This window comes from Mastigoproctus giganteus, chromosome 3 (genome assembly GCF_048544385.1).
Source record: "Mastigoproctus giganteus isolate SK-2022 chromosome 3, ASM4854438v1, whole genome shotgun sequence".
NCBI lineage: Eukaryota > Metazoa > Arthropoda > Arachnida > Uropygi > Thelyphonidae > Mastigoproctus > Mastigoproctus giganteus.
The window spans coordinates 75261723-75283837 of record NC_143577.1 but is presented as its reverse complement, the minus strand read 5'-3'; the positions used below and the strand labels follow the sequence as shown (position 1 = coordinate 75283837).

Here is a 22115-nt window from a genome sequence, read left to right as displayed (position 1 = left end):
TCCTGCAGTGGATTCAAAATGGCTGATGATGATGATGGTTAAGGTTTAGCATTAGCATTAGTAGAGGCATTTGATGCAAGAAAGCAAGCTTATGCAGCATCAGCCAAAAAAAAAAAAAAAACCACTTCCACTTCACCCCTCTGTTCGTTCAAAATACCTGTCCAGCTGAGCCTTTAACTTATTTAGGCTATCAACTTCCACGACAAGGGATGGAAGTCTGTTCCACCAACCAACCACCCGCTGGCTAAAGGCAAATTTCCGCACGTCTATCCTACATCTGTCTTTCCTCAATTTGAATTTATGCCCTCTCAGGTGATTATTCTGAGCGAGAGGAAGAATCCCATCAGCATTGAGCATGCTCAAACCATTCAAGGCTTTATACACCTCTATCAGATCACCTCGCTGGTGCCTAGTCTCCAGACACTGTAATTTGCAAAACTTAAGCCTTTCTTCGTAAGAGCAACCCTTTGTTCCATTCAATAATCTTGTTGCCCTTCTCTGTACTCGTTCCAGCAGCTCTACATCCTTCTTGAAATGAGGCCTCCAGACCTGTATACAGTACTCAAGATGTGGCCTAACCATTGCCTTATACAAGGGAATAATCACCACCTTATCCCTGCTAGAAAAATTCCTATATATCATTGACAATACACCATGAGCTACTCTTGCAGCCCGTCTGCACTGCTCAGAGAACTTCATATCTGCCTGCACAACCACCCCCAGGTCCCTTTCATTCTCTACCACTGTCAGTGTAGTACCACAGAGTTGATACGTTGCTCTGGGGTTGCTGTTTCCCATGTGTAGTACTTTACATTTGTCAATGTTAAACTTCATTTGCCATCTCTCAGCCCATCTGCTCAACCTTTCCAGATCCTGTTGCAGCAGCATAGTGTCAGTAGTGTCCTTGACAACCCTGCCTACCTTTGTATTGTCTGCAAACTTCGACATTAAGCTTGATATATCCTCATCAATATCATTTATGAATATAGAAAACAATAATGGACCCAACACTGAGCCCTGAGGGACTCCACTAATAACATTAGTCCACGACGAGCAGTGTCCATTGATTACCACTCTCTGTCTTCTCCCCCTCAGCCACCCCTTTATCCACAGCAGCAATTTGGCTCCAATGCCACACTGCTCCAATTTGTGCAGCAGTCTTCCATGTCAACAGTATCAAAAGCCTTTCTAAGATCCAAGTATATAATATCAAAGTTATTCCCTGCATCCGGTTCCTTTGTGACTGCATCATAGTATCCAATCAAATTGGTCAGGCAAGACTTCCCCTTAACAAAAGCATGCTGTGTCCGAGCTATAGCTGAAGTCTCAAAATGATCCTGCAGTGCTTCTTTAAGTAGTGCCTCCATTAATTTTCCTGGAACAGAAGTTAAACTCACAGGTCTATAATTACTTGTGTCAGCCTTTGATCCTGCTTTGTGAATTGGGGTGACATTTGCACATCTTCAGTCTGTGGGTACCTCCCCTGAGTCCAAGGAAGCTCTCATAATTATGGCTAAGGGTTTGCTTACTTCCTTTGCTGCCTCCTTTAATATAACTGGATAGATCCCATCCACCCCGGGTGCCTTTCTTGTGTTTATCTTCAACAATTTCTCCTCCACTTTACTCTCAGTTATTACAAGATTCTCTAGCTTACTGCTAGTGTTGAATACACCTCTGGCTTTCTGATCACTAAATAACTCCTCATGTGTAAATGTTGATGCAAAATATTCATTTAGTTTGTTAGCTACCTGAGCAGGATCATCAACAGTTGACCCATCGATATCAAGTGGACCAATCTGATTCATCCCCTTCCTTCTAGAGTTTACATAAGTAAAGAACTCTTTGCTGTTTTTCTTTGCATCCCTTGCCAAAGATTTCTCGTAATCTGCCTTTGCCTGCCTAACCTCCTTTGTAACTTGGTTACAGATCATCTTGTATCTATCATAGGCTTCTGGGTCATGTGTTAATTTGTATGTATCCCATGCATGTTTCTTCTCTGCCATATGCCTCATTAATGTTCATCTGACATGCATTTAGGCCTAAACTTTGAACAATATTTCTTAGTTGGTATGTAAAGCCTAGTAGCTTCCAATATAAGTTCTTTGAATGCTTCCCATTTTGGATTTGCTGTTGGTAACATCATCAGTTGGTCCCACTGTATAGAATTTAAATACTGTCTCAGTCCATCGTAGTCACCTTTACGGAAGCAATAACCCTTCCCTTTACCCCTAATGGTAGTTACCTCTTTGAGTAAATCCCACTTCAGCACACTGTGATCACTGCCACCTAGTGGTTCATTTATCTGCAGATTCTTAATGCATGAAGAATCACTGCTGATAATCAAATCAAGTGTATCACTCCCACTAGTTGCCTCCTGAACATGCTGATGTAGAAAACAATCATCCAATAAATCCCCAAAAGCCTTGCTAGTGTGTGAGTGACCAGCCCCCATATTCCAGTCAATATCTGGGAAATTAAAATCTCCCATTATAAGACTCTCTGATTTACTGGCCCACTCTATTTCCCTGTACAGTATCTTATTATACTCATCAGAGTCATTAGGCCTATAGCACACTCCTACTCTCAATTTTGATCTCCCAATGCTTATGTCACACCAAAATGACTCGACACTGTACTGTCCAGCGATGTACACTGGCTTCACTTCCTTGGATTTTATGTATTTCTTAACTAATAGCATAACCCCCCCCTGCCTTCCTATCCAGTCTATCCTTTCTGTAGACGTTGTACTCCCCAAATCCCAGTTCTGCATTCCTTATATCTGTGTGACACCACATCTCTGATATCCCAACAATATCTGCCTTTGATGTTTTGAGCAATACCTCAAATTCATCAAATTTATTTACTAAACTCCTAGCATTGGTGTACACGCAAGTATACATCCACCTATTTCTATTCTTAGCTACCTTAACACAACCCATGTGTTTACTTGTACCGCAATGACTCCCGGCAGTCTCTGAAATATCCTGTATCTTGTTTTTCAGGCTTCTGCTCATTCCAATAGAAGCAGTGCAAGAATATCTTTCTTCTCTGCCAGTGGCTACTGTTAATCTATTCGTCTTTGTCTACCCCCAAGCTAGCAGTTTTCCGACCCACCTAACACTGCCTCGATAGCATCAGCAAATATTCTTGCACCCTTTCTATTTAAGTGTATCCCATCCCTGTAGAAGCAATCTCTCCTGTTAACAAGTACAGTGCAGGCTGAAAAAAATTCTACCCCTTGAGCCTTGCACAATCTTTCCAGGGCCGAATTGATCGACAAAGCTCTCATCATATACTCCCTCCTATCGTGTCTGGGCAGAATTGCAGACACTTTCAATTTCAACCCTATTTCACGGCTTTTTTTCAACAGTGACCTGTACTTGTTAAGCAATTCTGCCGGTCTCCTACTCTTGATATCATTAGTGCCAATGTGTACAACTATATCACCTTTTGTGCCCTTAAAAGATGATATCTGCTCTAGAACGTCATCAACTTTGCCCCTGGCAGACATACCCCGGTCCTGTTCCAGCTATCCTCTTTACAAAGCATATTCCCCGTTTCCCTGACAATAGAGTCACCAACAATTACTAGTTCCTGTGGGACCAATGCATTCTGCCTTGGGGGTTGCCGCTGTGTTGCGTGATGACCAAGTGCAATCTCTGGCATTGATGTGGGCAACTGAGAACTTGATGGGCCCCTCAATTTAGATCCTTCGAGGGCATCCACCCTGTCCTTCAAGCTCTCATATAGGCCCATAACAATGCTGAGTTGTCGCCTGATTTCGTTACACACCTTGCATTGCGTGCATGCACAAAGACATCCCCCATGGCAATATCATGTCCCGTACCTGAATGCTCCACTAACATCATGCAAGCTGTGCATTTTAGAAGGCTGTGATTCAGAAGGCAAAAGCCCCCCTCAGTTCTCCTCTGAGCCACAGCACTTCCATTAGCTTGAGCCTTTTGGTTTGCTGCTCTGGTCTGAGTCATGATTTCTTTTAATTTAAATAAAATTTCAATTTCAGTTTATAACCCTAACTTATCTCCCAACACAGTTATAACGAGATATATATTTTTTAGTGTCAAGTATTAATTATCTCCGAGTTCCCTTTATATAACTTCCGTATCAGTTATGTATTAATTAATTATTTTACGTTTGTAATCTAAGTCGGTATATGTATTTAGTTAAAAGTACAATTTAAATGCCAACGAAGTTCAACAAGTTTAATAGATTTTACCGATCACTGAAAATATTATAACCTATACTATACTAACGTTATCTAGGTTTGATATATAACGATCGTATGACAAAGACAAAGGCGTGAAGTTACGAACGGTAATCTATGGACACTTAAGTATTAATTAACTTTCAAATCTCACTGTCTCAATTCAGAGTAAACTAACGATCCTTACTAGGTCTATAAGCTACTTACAAAAAATAATTTGATGTAAACAATATTCAATAAGCGGCTAAATATGGCTAAAAAAAAAACTTCTCGTTCAGCGGAGTTGCGACTTGTAACACGTGGATACGCTTACCGATACTTTTATGCAATTGCAAGGCCGAGTAAAGAATAAATACACCAAATTAATCAGAAAATCCCAAAATAATGCTATACTACTAAATTTAAATCAAAAGTTTTAGAAAAACAATAATTTCAAATCAATAAATAAGAAAAATCCATTTAGCGGCTTTGAACACGTCTGGCCCCTACTAGCCTCGTCAGCAGACTCCTTTATTAATGACAGTAATGATAGTACACTACTGCAACAGGATCTGGAAAAGTTGAGCAAATGTGCTGAGACGTGGCAAATGAAGTTTAACATTGACAAATGTAAAGTATTGTATAATGGTAGCAGTAATCCCAGAATAACGTATTAACTGGGTGGTACTACACTCATGTAACCTCCCCAGGTTACCTGAGTGTAGTACCACCCAGTCTGACTGCACAATTACCTTAGGGTAATTGTGCAGTCAGATATGAAGCTTTCTGAGCAGTGCAAAAAGCCTGCAAGAGTAGCTCATGGTGTCTCGTCAGTATATATATACAGGAATTTTGCTAGCAGGCATAAGGGAGTGATTGTTCCCTTGTATAAGGCAATGGTCAGGCCACAACTTAAATACTGTATACAGGTCTGAGACCTCATTTTAGGAAAGATGTAGAGCTGCTGGAATGAGTACAGAGGAGGGCAATGAGATTGGTGAGTGGAACAAAGGGTTGATGAGAAATTTTAATTTAGTATATTTTAATGTATTTTATGGTTTTATTGTTCTTAACCCAGTATATTTTAATGTATATTTTATATGTATATTTTATATATTTTAGTTGTAAAGTTAAATATAATTTATTGTAAATACAGGCAAATATAATTTATTATAAATACATAGTTATCAGGATTCTAGTTTTCGTTGTGTTTTATTTCTACATAAGGTTGGTGGAAAACATTTACAACTACAATATGAATATACCCAACCCTCAGAAGCCTGTTTGAAGAATTTTATGGGGATCTATTGCAATTTGAACTGAAATTTAATGCAAGTTCGAATCTCAGTGAAATCACTCATTTTAAAATATGATGAAACTTATAAAACACCTTATAAAATACTAATTTAGACTGACTGCAGATGAATAGGTGATTCATGAGCTGCTATATTTAGATGAATTACTGAACATATTATGACAAATTACAATATGTGCAGGTTCAAGATACAGAGTTAGTGCTACACACCTTTTTGATTACATCTCATAAAAGTAAAATATTTTAAAACTTAATTAAATTTATTTCGATTATGTTGTTTCTAATTATAGGCATTTCAATTAAACTGGCTATAAGTAGATTGATTTTTCTTTTCACATACCATTTTGGATTAAATTGTTTGATTCAATTTATTTATAGTGACAGATTTATAGCTGACAGATCAAATGAAATTAGTACATGACACGTATAGCATTATTTCCTCAAAACAGTCAGATGGGCACTAGTATTACCAACCTCTTCATATAAAGCTTGCCATGCTTAAATTCTGCTTATGAAATTTGAATTGTATACTCTGCTAGAAAATTAATGTGTGCAGACACTTGAAGTGAAATTCAGACATATATTATTGATATGACAATTAAAGAACATAAAATAGATAAATTAAATTAAGAAATATACATGTTGCTGATGTATGATTGCAAAACTAAAATACAGTACTTAATTCCCCATTCTTTTTGTAATTCTTAAGTGCCCTCTGTTACCCCTTTGTGTGTTCATAATAATAATCTATCTAATAAAGTTTTTCAATGTCTAGTATGTTTGTTGAATCAGTAGTATAAAGTATCATTTGAATTAAAATAATCATCAAGAATAAACATAGGTGAATTTTAAAATTATTAAATAGCTATTATTTTTTTTTTTTCTCTCACAAATTGTTAAATATTACTTTTTAGATTTGTATACCTTTGACTCCAGCAAAGAGACTGCTCTGAAAACCTATGGAGATGTTTGCTCTGCCTATGAAACAATATTTAAACATTTAGGAATACCTGTCACAAAAGGTACAGACATATGTTAATATTGAAAAGAATTCATTTACAGGAAAATATTGTATACTAATTACTGCAAACAATTAGTGCAGTCATCCTGTGGGCCTGTTATTTTAGCAGGAAATGCAAGTGTTTTATTTGATTGTAATTTTTTAGCTTCCCCCTCCCACTAACTTACTTATTTCAACTAAGTACATTGGATTACTAAATCACTCCTTTACCTTATCCTCTACAGTAAGGTAAAGGTGTGATTTGAGTCTTTATACAATAAGCATAGCTGACAAATATCTGGATTTACGACAAAGGCCATTTATTTTCAATCATTCTCCTGTTCATCGTGTGAAACACAGCTTTGCTTTATCTTTTTTGTAACTTATATAAATTCATTTACCATTTTTTTCCCTAGTTTTTTTTAACATAAATACCCTTTACTTAGTAAATAAATACTTTATTTACTAATGTTTTATGAGTATATATACTAAAAGGCAATGTATTAAACATTATATTATTCCCTTTACATTGTACTAAAACACAATGCTGTTGGCTTACATTTTACGCATCTCTTCTGAAATAGTCATGTAATTTAATTTGCTGGAACTGGTGACAACATTTTTGCAGGTACATAATTCTTAATACTGTAGTGTGGTTGTGGTCAGATGCAATAAATGAAGACATTTACTATCACTCTGACATTCTAACTATGCCATCACCTCATTAATATTTTAAAGCACATTGTTAATTTCTGGTGCTTTTTCCTTATATGAGTCATCCTCATTATCTTCTGAGTCACTTCCTCTGTCACTGGCCTTCTGTTTGTCAATTGTCTTCCCACTGTTCACAGAGGCTGCAATTTCTTCCTTGCTCAGGTAGTGTGCAACTAGGGCGCCTCCGTAGCCAGGTGGGAAGGAGCAGCAGTGTGTAGCACACGCTTCTTGATTAGACCGGGGGTTCGAGCCCGTCACCACCAAATACAGAGGATGCGGAAAGGTCAGGGAATGACCACCACATATTCCCGGAGCAATATGGCCTTAGTTGCTAATGCTCCTAAAAACCAAATAACAACAACAACAATAGTGTGCAACTGATGCTTCTCATTCAGCTTAATCCAAGCAGCCAGGCCATTTGCTCCTAGACTGCCACCAAGTACATTACAAGCAGCCTTTGCTTCTTGTTCTGAAAATGCTGCTAATTCAAGATTATAATTAGTGATCTTGTCTTTTCCAATACATTTTTTCCAGCAATTTTTAGTTACCTTGAGCTTATTTTCTCTCCTGCTAATCCGATATTGTATTCAACATCTTTCAGCATTAATGTTTTCAGAAATTCTAGAACTTGAATTTCTTAGTTCTTAATACCAGCAAGTAGCTCACAACAATAGTAAGCTTTTAAGGCTCAAATAATGCTCTGATCCGTGGGCTTAATTAGTGCAGTTGTGTTCTCTGGCAGAAGTGTGACTCTGATTTGGCCATCTTTCTATTTTAGGACATCAACCAAAGGATCAGCTAGGCAGTGATTCAACAATAACAGTCTTTTCTTTAAAAAATAATGTCTCACTGATGGTACAAACTCACTTTCATACCATGAAGCAAAAATATCACTCACCCTCCAAGCATTGTAGCTATTTTTATAAATCACAGGTAGAGATTTCATACTCACATGCTTAAAACTCTGGGGAACTTCAACTTTAATTGATACACAACAACTTTAGCTAGTAATTTCCAGTCTTGTTTGTGCACAGTAACACAGTAATTCTCTCTTTGTTAGATTTCATGCTCACTTTGTTGGGTGCCTTTTTAATATCCAGTGACTTGTCGAGGAAACGTTTTTAGTACAGCACTGTTTCATCACAGTTATACAACTGTTCATCTGCGAAATCAGCATCTTGAGTCACATTATGCAGAAGTTCAGGATATGCTTCTGTTGCTGTAATGTTACCAAATGCAGATTTTCCTACAAGAGTAACCTGGGATATAATAGTAGGTAATAGTAGTAGTGGCATGTGATGCAAGAAAGCAAGTGTTATGAGCTTATGCAGCATCAGCCAAAAAAAATTACAAAACAATCCCCTCTAAATATTTGTCCAGTTCCTCCTTAAATTTATTTAACCTATCAACTTCCACAACAACAGATGGAAGTTTGTTCCAGCAATTAACCACCTTCTGGCTAAAGGCAAATTTCCGCACATCTATTCTACATCTGTCCTTCCTCAATTTCAGTTTTATGCCCCCTTAGGTTCGTAATCTGAACAAGTGGAAGAATCCCATCACAATTCAGCGTGCTCAACCCATTCAAGGCCTTGTACATCTCAATCAGATCACCTCGCAAGTGGGTGCCTCCGTAGCCAGGTGGGCAGGAGCAGCAGTGCTTAGCACACGCTTCTTGATTAGACTGGGGTTCGAGCCCGTGACCACCAAATACGGAGGATACGGAAAGGTCAGGGAATGACCACCGCATATCCCCGGAGCAATATGACCTTAGTTGCTAATGCTCCCAAAAACCAAATAACAAACAAACCTCGCAAGTGCCTAGTCTCCAGCCACTGCAATTTGCAGAACTTAAGCTTCTCTTGGTAAGAGGATCCCTTCATTCCCCTCACCAATCTTGTTGCCCTTTTCTGTACATGTTCAAGCAAATCTACATCCTTCCTAAAATGAGGCCTCCAGACTTGCACGCAGTACTCAAGGCGTGGCCTGACCTAATCATTGCCTTATACAGAGGGACAATCACCTCCTTTTCCCTGCTAGCAAAATTCCTGTGTATCATTGACAACACCCCATGACCTCCCTGGCAGCCTGTCTGCATTGTTCAGAAAACTTCATATCTGACTGCCCAATTACTCCCAGGTCTTTTTCATTTTCTCCCACCTTAAGTGTAGTACCCACACAGTTGTTACATTTCTCTGGGGTTACTTCTATCCATATGCAGTACTTTGCATTTTTCAATGTTAAACTTCAGTTGCCACTTCTCAGCCCATCTGCCCAAATTTTCTAGATCCTGTTGCGTAACACACTGCCATTACTGTCATTAACAACCCTGCGAACCTTTGTATAATCTGCAAACTTCGATACTAAGCCTGATATACCTTCATCAATATCATTGACAAATATACAAAACAACAGTGGACCCAACACCGAACCCCGTTATTACATATCCCATAACAAGCCTTCTAATTCTAAAGCCACCCTTCAGAAGCTTTAAGTCATTAGCATTAGAAGAGGTATATGATGCAAGAAAGCAAGTTTATGCAGCATCAGCCAAAAAAAAAAAAAAAAACAAAACCACTTCCATTTCACCCCTCCATTCGTTTGAAATACCTGTCCAGCCGAGCCTTAAACTTATTTAGGCTATCAACTTCCACAACAAGGGATAGAAGTCTGTTCCACCAACCAACCACCCGCTGGCTAAAGGCAAATTTCCGCACATCTATCCTACATCTGTCTTTCCTCAATCTGAATTTATGCCCTCTCAGGTGATATTCTGAGCAAGAGGAAGAGTCCCATTGGCATTGAGCTTGAACAAACCATTCAAGGCTTTATACACCTCTATCAGTTCACCTCGCCGGTGCCTAGTCTCCAGACACTGTAATTTGCAAAACTTAAGCCTTTCTTTGTAAGAGTAACCCTTTGTTCCATTCATTAATCTTGTTGCCCTTCTCTGTACTTGTTCCAGCAGCTCTACATCTTTCTTGAAATGAGGCGCCAGACCTGTATACAGTGCTCAAGGTGTGGCCTGATCATAGCCTTATACAAGGGAACAATCACCTCCTTATCCCTGCTAGAAAAATTCCTGTATATCATTGACAAGACACCATGAGCTACTCTTGCAGCCCGTCTGACTGCTCAGAGAACTTCATATCTGCTTGCACAAATACCCTCAGGTCCTTCTCATTCTCTGCCACTGTCAGTGTAGTACCAAAGAGTTGATACGTTGCCCTGGGGTTGCTGTTTCCCATATGTAGTACTTTACATTTGTCAATTCATTTGATAAATGTAAAGTACTAACTAAAGTAAAGTGTAAATTCATTTGACAAATGTTAAACTTCATTTGCCACCTCTCAGCCAATGTGCTCAACCTTTCCTGATCCTGTTGCAGCAGCAGCAGCATAGCATCAGTAGTGCCCTTAACAACCCTGCCAACCTTTATATTGTCTGCAAACTTGGACATTAAGCTTGATATACCATCATCAATATCATTTATAAATACAGAAAACAATAATGGACCCAACACTGAACCCTTAGGGACTCCTCTAATAACATTAGTCCACAATGAGCAGTGTCCATTGATTACCACTCTCTGTCTTCTTCCCCTGAACCATCCCTTTATCCATAGCAGCAATTTGCCTCCAATGCCACACTGCTCCAATTTGTGCAGCAGTCTTCCATGTGCAACAGTATCAAAAGCCTTTCTAAGATCCAAATCTGTAATATCAAAGTTATTCCCTGCATCCAGTTCTTTGTGATTGCATCATAGTATCCAATCAAATTTGTCAGGCAAACAAGACTTTCCCTTAACAAAACCATGCTGTGTCCGAGCTATAACTGAAGTCTCGTCTAGATGATCCTGCAGTGGTTCTTTAACCAGTGCCTCCATTAATTTTCCTGGAACAGAAGTTAAACTCTCAGGTCTATAATTACTTGTGTCAGCCTTTGATCCTACTTTGTGAATTGGAGTCACATTTGCACATCTCCAGTCTATGGGTACCTCCCCTGAGTCCAAGGAAGCTCTAATGATAATGGCTATGGTTTGCTTACTTCCTTTGCTGCCTCCTTTAATGTAACTGGATAGATTCCATCCACCCCAGGTGTCTTTCTTGTGTTTATCTTCAACAATTTCTCCTCAACTTTACTCTCAGTTATTACAAGATTATCTAGTTTACTGCCAGGGTTGAATACACCTCTGGCATTCTCATCGCTGAATAACTCCTCGTGTGTGAATGTTGATGCAAAATATTCATTTAGTTTGTTAGCTACCTGAGCAGGATCATCAACAGTTGAACCATCGATATCAAGTGTACCAATCTGATTCATCCCCTTCCTTCTAGAGTTTACATAAGTAAAGAACTCTTTGCTGTTTTTCTTTTTTTTTTTTTATGTGAACCCCAAACACGAAAGGTATTAGAACCTATAGTACTTAGTACTGTGCTTGTGTTGGGGGTTGAGAAGAAGAAAGAAGATATTTGTTGACATTGGACTTGAACTTCTGTACATTGTAATTTTCAGGAAATACGTATGTAGGAAGGTTGTTCCAGAAAAGGCAGTTGAATGAATAAATGAGGAAGATGAAAAGTTGGTTCTGTGGGTTTGAAGTTGGACAGTAAATGGATGTTGGCTGGTGGCGGCACGTGTTCGGACTGTTTTGAAAGAGAGAGCGAGAATTATAGAAGCCAATTCAGAAGAACAGTGCCCATGGAAGTATCTGTAGAAGAGGCATGCAGCAGAAACAGTACATCTATGAGACAGCGAGTGGAGAGACTCTGTTAAAGATTAATCATTAATTAACCTAACTGCACTCTTCTGAATGGAATCAAGAAGTCTGAGAGAGGTTTTGGGGGCACCACCCCAGATGTGGAAACAATATTCCATGGCAGGGCGGATTTGGGATTTATACAGAGTGAGCAGCTGATTGGAAGAAAAGTAAAGACGAGAGCGAAAGAGAAAACCAAGTTTTTAGATGCAGAGGAAGCAATATTTGTGATGTGCTTGTGCCAAGAGAGATTAGAAGTCAGGGTAATCCCCAAAAGAGATATATCATTTTGCCTAGAAATCGGAGTGTCACTAAAGACAAGCATAGGAGCAGAAGAATCCTTTTTGCGAGATATAAGACAAGACTGAGTTTTAGAAGGGTTGAAATCAACTAAGTTGTCTTTGCTCCACTGGAGAAGTACCTGAAGATCGGCATTTAAGGAATTGGTAGCAGATTTTCGAGAAGTTGAAGCTGATTGAGCAGGACAAGGTTTCTCAAAATGGAAAGTGGAGTGCAATGTGCTATCATCGGCAAAACTATGGATAGGATTTCCAGTCAATGGAAGAAGGTCATTGATATACAAGAGGAAAAGAGTGGGGGAAAGAACTGAACCTTGGGGGACACCGGCATTAGTGGAGAAGTTAGAAGACAGGGAGCCATCTACCATCACATTCAGTGAGTGATCAGAGAGAAAACTGGATAACCAATTACTAAAAACAGTTGGCAAACAATAAAATGGAAGCTTGTTTGGAAGATCTTTATGCCAAACACAATAAAAAGCCTTTGAGATGTGAAGAGCATCTACTTGTGTTTCCACGAACCTTTCCATTGAATTAGACCATAAATGGGTAACATAATCCAAAATATCACCAGTGGATCGACACTGACAGAATCCATACTGGCAATCGTTGATCAGACGGAAGGGTTCTAGGTATTTAAGAGTTGGTGGTTAATTGATTTCTCCATTACTTTAGAAAGAGTAGAAGTAATTGCAATGGGACGATAATTGGATGGGAGGGATTTGTCACCCTTTTTAGGAACTGGCTGGATATGAGCAAATTTCCAAGCAGAAGGAAAAACACCTTTGGAATAAGAAAGTGAAAAAAGGCGGCAAAGAATAGGAGTAAGTTCAGGAGCACAGGTTTTGAGAACAAGTGGAGAAATACCATCGGGACCTGGAGCTTTCTTAGCATCAAGATTGATCAAAATCCTTCTGATATCCTTTTGACGGAAGACCACAGGAGGCATTGAATGGAGCGTGTTGGGAATTGTGGGAGGTGTTTTACCAAGATCATTAATACATGGGCTGGAAGAAAAATGGGATGCTAGGAGGTCAGCTTTATCCTTGGCTGAAGTGACAACAGAACCATCTGGTTTGGACAGAGGTGGGAGCAGAGATGGGCAAAAGTTGCGGCCAATAGCTTTGGCAAGAGACCAGAATGCTCGGCTACCATTAGGGCAAGAAGCAAGTTTTCTACTCTTAGCCTGTTCAAACTCTAGTTTGGACTGATTAATAACTGCTTTACAATTTTTGCGAGCTTTGGTTTAGGCTGAAAATGAAACTGAAGAATTGGAAACAAGCCAATCACGATATGCAACATTCTTCTCTTGAACAGCCTTAGCACATTTATTGGAAAACCAAGGTTTAGATAAAGAGCGAGATTTTAAAGTGGAGTGTGGGATAAAGGATTCCATTCCTGCAAGAATAATTTCACTGACACAATCTGAGCAAACGTTGACATCAGAAGTTTTGAAACAGTAATCCGACCAAGGAAAAGAAGAAAAGAAGTCTCGCAGGTCATCCCATTTTGCATTCTTGTAATGCCAAACAACACGAGGTTGGGAATAGCCATGAGATAAAGGTTCCATTGGAGAAGAGACAATCACCAAGTTGTGATCTGAAGTACCTAAAGGACCTTTCACTTCGACTGTGTACTTAGAAGGGTTGTTTGTGAGAAAAAGATCAAGGGTATTGGCTTAATGATTAGGATTGTCCAGTATTCTTGTAGGTAAATGAACAATCTATGCTAGGTTATTAGTAATTGGAAAAGGGTCAATGTGACTAGAAAACGGAAGCCATCTGGAGTTGTGAACATTAAAATCACCAAGGAAAATTACCTCACTGTTTGGAAAGTTCGACTGGAGAAAGTCAAGTTGCACAGAAAGGAAGTCAAAGAGCTCCAAGTGATTAGTGGAGTTGGGAGAACGGAAGAGACAACAGATGAATTTGACACAATGAGGTAGAGAGATTTTAAGCCAGAGAAGATTCCAAATTGCCAAGTCTCTGACAGGGAATATCAGAACGGACATATTGCACAAGTACAACCTTTGAGGCGAAAGGAATCATACAGCGAATAATTTGGGCATCTCAGATGAGCAGTAGTTGAATCAACCAATAACTGAGATTCTGTCAGAAAAAGTACATGGGGTTTGGCAAACTGCAAGTGGAAATGGACATCGTTGAGATTAGAATTGAGACCACATATATTTGTGAAATGAATTAGGAAGTCCTTTGCATCCTTTGCCAAAGATTTCTCATAATCTGCCTTCGCCTGCCTACCCTCCTTTGTAACTTGGTTAGAGATCAGCTTATATCTATCATAGGCTTCTGTGTCACATGTTAATTTATATGTATCCCATGCATTTTTCTTCTCTGCCATATGTCTGACATCCACTTAGGCCTAAACCTTGACCAGTATTTCTTAGTTGGTATGTAAAGCCTAGTAGCTTCCAAGATAAGTTCTTTAAATGCTTCCCATTTTGAATTTGCTGTTGGTAACATCATCAGTTGGTCCCACTGTATAGAATTTAAATACTGTCTCAGACCATCGTAGTCACCTTTATGAAAGCAAAAACCCTTCCCTTTACCCCTGATGGTAGTTACCTCTTTGAGTAAATCCCACTTCAGCACACTGTGATCACTTCCACCTAGTGGTTCCTTTATCTGCAGATTCTTAATGCATGAAGAATCACTTCTGATAATCAGATCAAGAGTATTACTCCCTCTATTGCCTCCCGAACATGCTGATGTAGAAAACAATCATCCAATAAATCCACAAAAGCTTTGCTATTGTGTAAGTGACCAACCGACAAATTCCAGTTAGTATCTGGGAAATTAAAATCCCCCATTATAAGACTCTCTGATTTACTGGCCCGCTCGCTTTCTCTGTACAGTTTCTTATTATACTCATCAGAGTCATTAGGCCTATAGCACACTCCTACTCTCAATTTTGATCTCCCAATGCTTATGTCACACCAAACTGACTCGACACTGCACTGTCCAGTGATGTCGACTAGCTTCACTTCCTTGGATTTTGTGTTTCTTAACTAATAGCATAAGCCCTCCTCTCTTCCTATTCTGTGTATCCTTTCTGTGCACATTGTACTCCCCAAATTCCAGTTCTGCATTCCGTATATCTGTTTGACACCATGTCTCTGATATCCCGACAATTATCTGCCTTTGATGTTTTGAGCAATACCTCAAATTCATCAAATTTATTTACTAAACTCCTAGCATTGGTGTACACACAAGTATACATGCACCTATTTCTATTCTTAGCTACCCTAACACAACCCCTGTGTTTACTTGTACCGCAATGACTCGCAGCAGTCTCTGAAATATCTTGAATCTTATTTTCCAGGCTGCTGCTCATTCCAATAGATGCAGTGCAAGAATCACTTTCACCTCTGCCAGTGGCTACTATTAATCTATTAGTCCTTGTATCGCCCCGAGCTAGCAGTTTTCCGACCCGCCTAATACTGCCTCGATAGCATCAGCAAATATTCTTGCACCTTTTCTATTTAAGTGTATTCCATCCCTGTAGAAGCAGTCTCTCCTGTTAACAAGTATAGACCAGGCTAAAACAAATTCTACCCCTTGAGCCTTGCACAATCTTTCCAGGGCTGAATTGATCGACAAGGCTCTCATCATATACTCCCTCCTATCGTGGCTGGGCAGAATTGCAGACACTTTCATCAACCCGAATTCACAGCTTTTTTTCAACAGTGACCTGTACTTGTTAAGTAATTTTGCCGGTCTCCTACTCTTAATATCATTAGTGCCAACGTGTACAACTATATCGCCTTTTGTGCCCTTAAAAGATAATATCTGCTCTAGAACGTCATCAGCTTTGCCCCTGGCAGACATACCCTGGTACTGTTCCACCTATCCTCTTTATAAAGCACGTTCCCCGTTTCCCTGCCAATAGAGTCACCAAGAATTACTTGTTCCTGTGGGACCAATGCATTCTGCCTTGGGGGTTGCCGCTGTGTTGCGTGATGACCAAGTGCAAGCTCTGGCATTGATGTGGGCAGCTGAGAGCTTGATGGGCCCCTCAATTTAGATCCTTCGAGGGCATCCACCCTGTCCTTCAAGCTCTCATATAGGCCCATAACAATGCTGAGTTGTCGCCTGATTTCGTTACACACCTTGCATTGTGCGCACACACAAAGACATCCCCCATGGCAATATCATGTCCTGTACCGATTGTTCCACAAACATCATGCAAGCAGTGCATTTTAAAAGGCTGTGATTCAGAGGGCACCTCCCCCCCCCCCCAGTGCTCCCCTGAACCACAGCATTCCCATTAGCTTGAGCCTTTTGCTTTGCTGCTCTGGTCTGAGTCATGATTTCGATTTAATTTCAATAAAATTTAAATTTCAGTTCAAAATTATAACCCTAAACTTGTATCCCAACACAGTTATAATGCTATATATATTTTTCTGTATCAAATATTATCTACGAGTTCCGTTTATGTAACTTCCGTATTAAGTTATGTATTAATGAATTATGTTACGTTTGTAATCTAAGTCGTTATACAGGGTGATTCACTACCAGTGTAACAAGCTTGCAGGAAGTGCAGGGGGCACAAAGGCGAATCGGAATCACATAGCATTGCAGCATCCGAAATGCCTTCGTCATGCGATAGAGGACGTTGAACGGGAGGTTGCGTGAACAGCGATCCCGCTTGAAGTCAGCATTTGCCATTTCTGTTGAAGAAACCAAGTAGTAAAAGTCCTCCAGAGTGGATAATCCACAGACTCCAATGATTGGATGCATTGCAGATGGTATGAACTCATTTGGCTTGTTGACAGTATGCTCCATACAGTGGATTGGGAAATACCCAATCATTGGCTTATCGCTCGAGTACTCATACTCGGATTGCCTTTTGCAAGAAGTAGGACATTCTCCTCATTGTCTGGTGTCTTCGTCGTTCGCTCTCGATTCATGGTACCTCTCGTGAAGCAACCAGTCTCACGTAACCTTCTGTGCACACGTGCGAAAATCTTATGACGAGGAGCACGCCTGTGCGGGAAACGTTCCTAGCAGAGCGGCGTGGCGCGCCCGTTACAGTCCGCAGCTCCATACACGAGGTGCATGTCGGCCAGTTCAACGCTTGAATACTCGTCCATCCTACTGCCTCGGGAACCAGTTTGCAAATGCTGACTGCCAGTGAGATCGCTGTTCAAGCGACCTCTCGTTCAACGTCCTCTACCACATGACTAAGGCATTTCGGACCCTGCAATGCTATGTGATTCTGATTCGTCTTTGTGCCCCCTACAACTCCTGCAAGTTTGTCGCACTGGTAGTGAATCACCCTGTATGTATTTAGTTAAAAGTACAATTTAATTGACAATGCTATATTATATGCTTTACTGTACTGTACTGTACTGTACTGTACTGTACTGTACTGTACTGTACTGTACTGTACTGTACTGTACTGTACTGTACTGTACTGTACTGTACTGTACTGTACTGTACTGTACTGTACTGTACTGTACTGTACTGTACTGTACTGTACTGTACTGTACTGTACTGTACTGTACTGTACTGTACTGTACTGTACTGTACTGTACTGTACTGTACTGTACTGTACTGTACTGTACTGTACTGTACTGTACTGTACTGTACTGTACTGTACTGTACTGTACTGTACTGTACTGTACTGTACTGTACTGTACTGTACTGTACTGTACTGTACTGTACTGTACTGTACTGTACTGTACTGTACTGTACTGTACTGTACTGTACTGTACTGTACTGTACTGTACTGTACTGTACTGTACTGTACTGTACTGTACTGTACTGTACTGTACTGTACTGTACTGTACTGTACTGTACTGTACTGTACTGTACTGTACTGTACTGTACTGTACTGTACTGTACTGTACTGTACTGTACTGTACTGTACTGTACTGTACTGTACTGTACTGTACTGTACTGTACTGTACTGTACTGTACTGTACTGTACTGTACTGTACTGTACTGTACTGTACTGTACTGTACTGTACTGTACTGTACTGTACTAACGCTATCTAGTTCGGGATATATCGTTGTTGTATAACAATGGCGGCAAGTTATGAACGGTAAATCTACAGACACTTAAATATAATTAACTTCCAAATCTAGCTGTCTCAATTCAGAATAAACTAACGATCCTGACTAGGTCTATAAGCTACTTATTGAAAATAATTTGATGTAACAATTGGTCAATAAAGCGGCTAAATATGGCTATAAAACTTCTCGTTCAGCGTAGCTGCAACTTGTAACACATGGATTTGATACCCTTACTGATACGTTTATGCAATTACAAGGCCGAGTAAAGAATAAATACACCAGATTAATCAGAAAATCATAAGATAATGCTATACTACTAAATTTACATCAAAAGTTTTAGAAAAACAATAATTTCAAATCAATAAATAAGAAAATCCACTTAGCGGCTTTGAACACTTCCGACTCCCACTAGCCTCGTTAGTTGTCTAGCCTTGTCATCATCTTCACCAAATAGCTTATGAAATTTAAGTGCCCATGCTTTAAAAATTACTCCATTTATTGGTACTCCTTCACTATGCTTCTATAGAAACCACTTGTATAAGCATTGCTTCACATTACTGTTTTCACAAAGTCTAATTTTTTTTATTTGGAGGCTTAATTCATCTTCTGTGGAATTTGTAGACTCTGTGGAGTCTACAAATGAAGGCAATTTTTCTTCCTCTTTCATCCTCAATATAATATGCCTCTTCACACTACAATTTGGATATATTGTTGGTACAATTGTGTCCCATGAAATGAATTATGAAAAAAAAACGTTTCTTCAGGAATTCCACAGTCACGAAATATACTGCATTTTGTTTCGCTACTCATAACCCTTGCGATAATCTTTATCTTTTCTTCAACTGTATAATTTTTTTCATTTGGTGGCCATTACTTCAGTTCCACTGCTTTACTAATTTTGCTGTCTATTTATTTCTGTTGTTAAAATTAGGAAGAAGAGGCAAGACTCTTTGCAAAATACATTTGGAAAGGCATGACGCCTAAGGAGTTGAATTATTCAATCATAATTTTGCTGTATAAGAAAGGAGATAAATCAGAAATTGGAAATTATAGACCAATTAGCTTGTTGGCCCACATTTACAAGTTGTTCACAAGGGGACATTACTAAGAGATTAGAAAGAATACTTGATGAGAATCAACCTAAAGAGCAACCTGGCTTTAGGATAGGATTCTCAACTATGGATCACTGTCACGTAATATCACAGCTAATGGAGAAAGCAATTGAATAAAAAACACCATTATGCCTGGCATTTGTGGATTATGAAAAGGCATTTGACTCTGTATATCATAAGGCAATGTTTCAGGCACTGGGAAGATAAGACACTGACACCCCATACATTATGATTTTGAAGAAAATGTTTGAGTGCGCTGCCTCCTTTATTAAGACTAGACAAAGACAGTAGCAAATTTAAAATTGAGAAAGGAGTTCGACAAGGAGACATTATCTCCGAAGTTGTTTGCTGCTGCCCTTGAAGAAGCTTTCAGAAAATTAGACTGGTCAAAGAAAGGAGTTAATGTGAGTGGAGAGTACCTAAATCATTTACAATTTGCAGATGATATTATAATCATTAAGCCATGATCCCGAAGAATTAGAGGAAAATATTAATCAGTTATGCTGAATTAGTGAAGATTTCAAGCTAAAGATGAATATGGTTGCAACAAAAGTAATGATGAAAAAGTATACCATAGGGAGGGATATAATCATTGGAGGAACAGAAATTAAAAAGGTGGATGCATATACTAATGACTTGTCCAAGATGTATATCTTGGACAAGTCATTAGCTATAATAAGGATAAATTGCTGGAAGTCAATAGAAGAAGTAATTTTGGATGGATAGCATTCAGGAAATATAGTCGCATGCTGAAGAGCAATATCTCAATTTGTCTGAAACATAAAATAATGAACCAATGTATACTCACCACCATGATGTATGGAAGGGAAACTTGGGCACTCGCCAAAAGAATGGTAGAGAAGCTTAAAACTATACAGTGAAGAATGAAACGAATTATATTAGGAATCAGGCTGCTGGATAAGAAGAGAAACAAATAGATTAGGGCAGTAAACTCAAATAAAGGACATTCTTAGCAAAACAGAAGAACTGAAATGGACTTGGGCAGGACACAAAGCTCGAAGACATGATGACAGATGGACTAAGGAAATAACAGAAGGTTATCCAAGAGGAGCTAAAATAAAACCTGGAAGACAACAATGAAGATGGACAGATAAAATTCAACAATTTTTGGGCAGTAAATGGCTGGTCATTGCACAAAATAGAAGGAACTGGAAAGTTGCTGGAGAGGCATTTTATTTCACAACCTGGAGAGGATTATATTTCACAACCAGTTGTGAAATATAATTCCACAATATGAGAGATGCCAAATGGTGTTTCAGAGTATAATAGTACTAGAAAAATAAATTCACCAGGCGCAATAAACTACGAATTTGAATTCATCCTGCAATGGATTGAAAATGGCTGATGAAGATGATTATTATTATTATTTCTGATGCCTTAGAATTTACCATGTTTTGAGAAAACTAAATCAAAACTGAACTGTCTGGCCTATTGTAGTGTCGAAGTGAAGTCACATCGTTTCTCCATAAATCACTTGTCAGTTTATGTATATTTTTGTCTAGTTTTAGTCCTTAGAACTTTTTGCTATCCTAAGTGCAACTTCTAGTCAAAGAAAGGATGTCGTGTGCTGCTGTTTACAAAAATTACTTTGTAAATGAATTCACCTAATGAATGGCAGCCATATTCTCCTCCAGAGGTAGCTATTTGTTATTAGCGTTCTGCTGATATACTCTTTTATTGCATCTCTAGCTGAGGGGAGAAACTTGGTGTCTACAGTAATTAGTCGTCAATAAGTTCTTTTGTTTACAAAAATTAATCTGCAACTGAATATTGAGTATATCAAAGCCAAATATGTAGCCAATTTTTAGGTAATTTTCCCTCTTGGAAATATGGTAGTAGGATGATATGAGTATATACAGTATTCACTTTTTCCAGGTTCCATTGCTACTTCTTTGAACACACTATGCTACTTTATTTTACTACAGAACTGCTAGTGTATATACACAATATTTTGTTCATAGTAGTGAACAACAACAGTAGTGTAAAAGGCATTGATTTAATTGTATCTCACATTGTGACTACTTTCACGAGTTTAGCATTAGTAGAGACACATAATGCAAGAAAGCAAGCATATACTGCATCAGCCAAAAAAAAAAAAAAAATATTCCTTCCCATTTCACTGATCCAATTCATTCCAAATGTTTATCTAGTTCTGCCTTGAATTTATTTAAGCTATCAGCTTCAATAACAGTAGATGGAAGTTTGTTCGAGCAATCAACTACACGCTGACTAAAGGAAACTTCCACACATCTATTCTACAACTGTCTTTTCTCAGTTTGAATCTATGTCCCCTCAGGTTTGTAATCTGAGCAAGAGAAAGAATCCCATCAGCATTGAGCCTGCCCAATCCATTCAATCAGATCGCCTCACAGGTGCCTAGTCTACAGAAGCTGCAATTTGCAGTTACCATGATATTCCACTACCTTGAATAAGTAACGCTTCACCAATGAAGAAGACTACTGTTACTTATTCTCAGAGGATACCATCACTCAGATGGCACCGTTTCAAGGCTTATTGGCCTATCCTCAGTTTAATCCTGTTGCAGTCATGACAACCAGTTGTGAAATATAATTCCACAATATGAGAGATGCCAAATGGTGTTTCAGAGTATAATAGTACTAGAAAAATAAATGCACCAGGCGCAATAAACTAC

The 22115-nt window shown here is 39.0% G+C and overlaps 1 protein-coding gene across 1 annotated transcript in view; it reads left to right on the top strand.

Moving 5' to 3' along the window:
- Nucleotides 1-22115, top strand: part of ProRS-m (prolyl-tRNA synthetase 2-like protein, mitochondrial) — a 293464-nt gene that overhangs the window by 96832 nt on the left and 174517 nt on the right. Inside the window, exon 7 of the mRNA XM_090370015.1 lies at nucleotides 6434-6541. Coding sequence (XP_090226141.1) covers nucleotides 6434-6541 — 108 coding nt within the window. The remainder of the gene's footprint in view (nucleotides 1-6433; nucleotides 6542-22115) is intronic.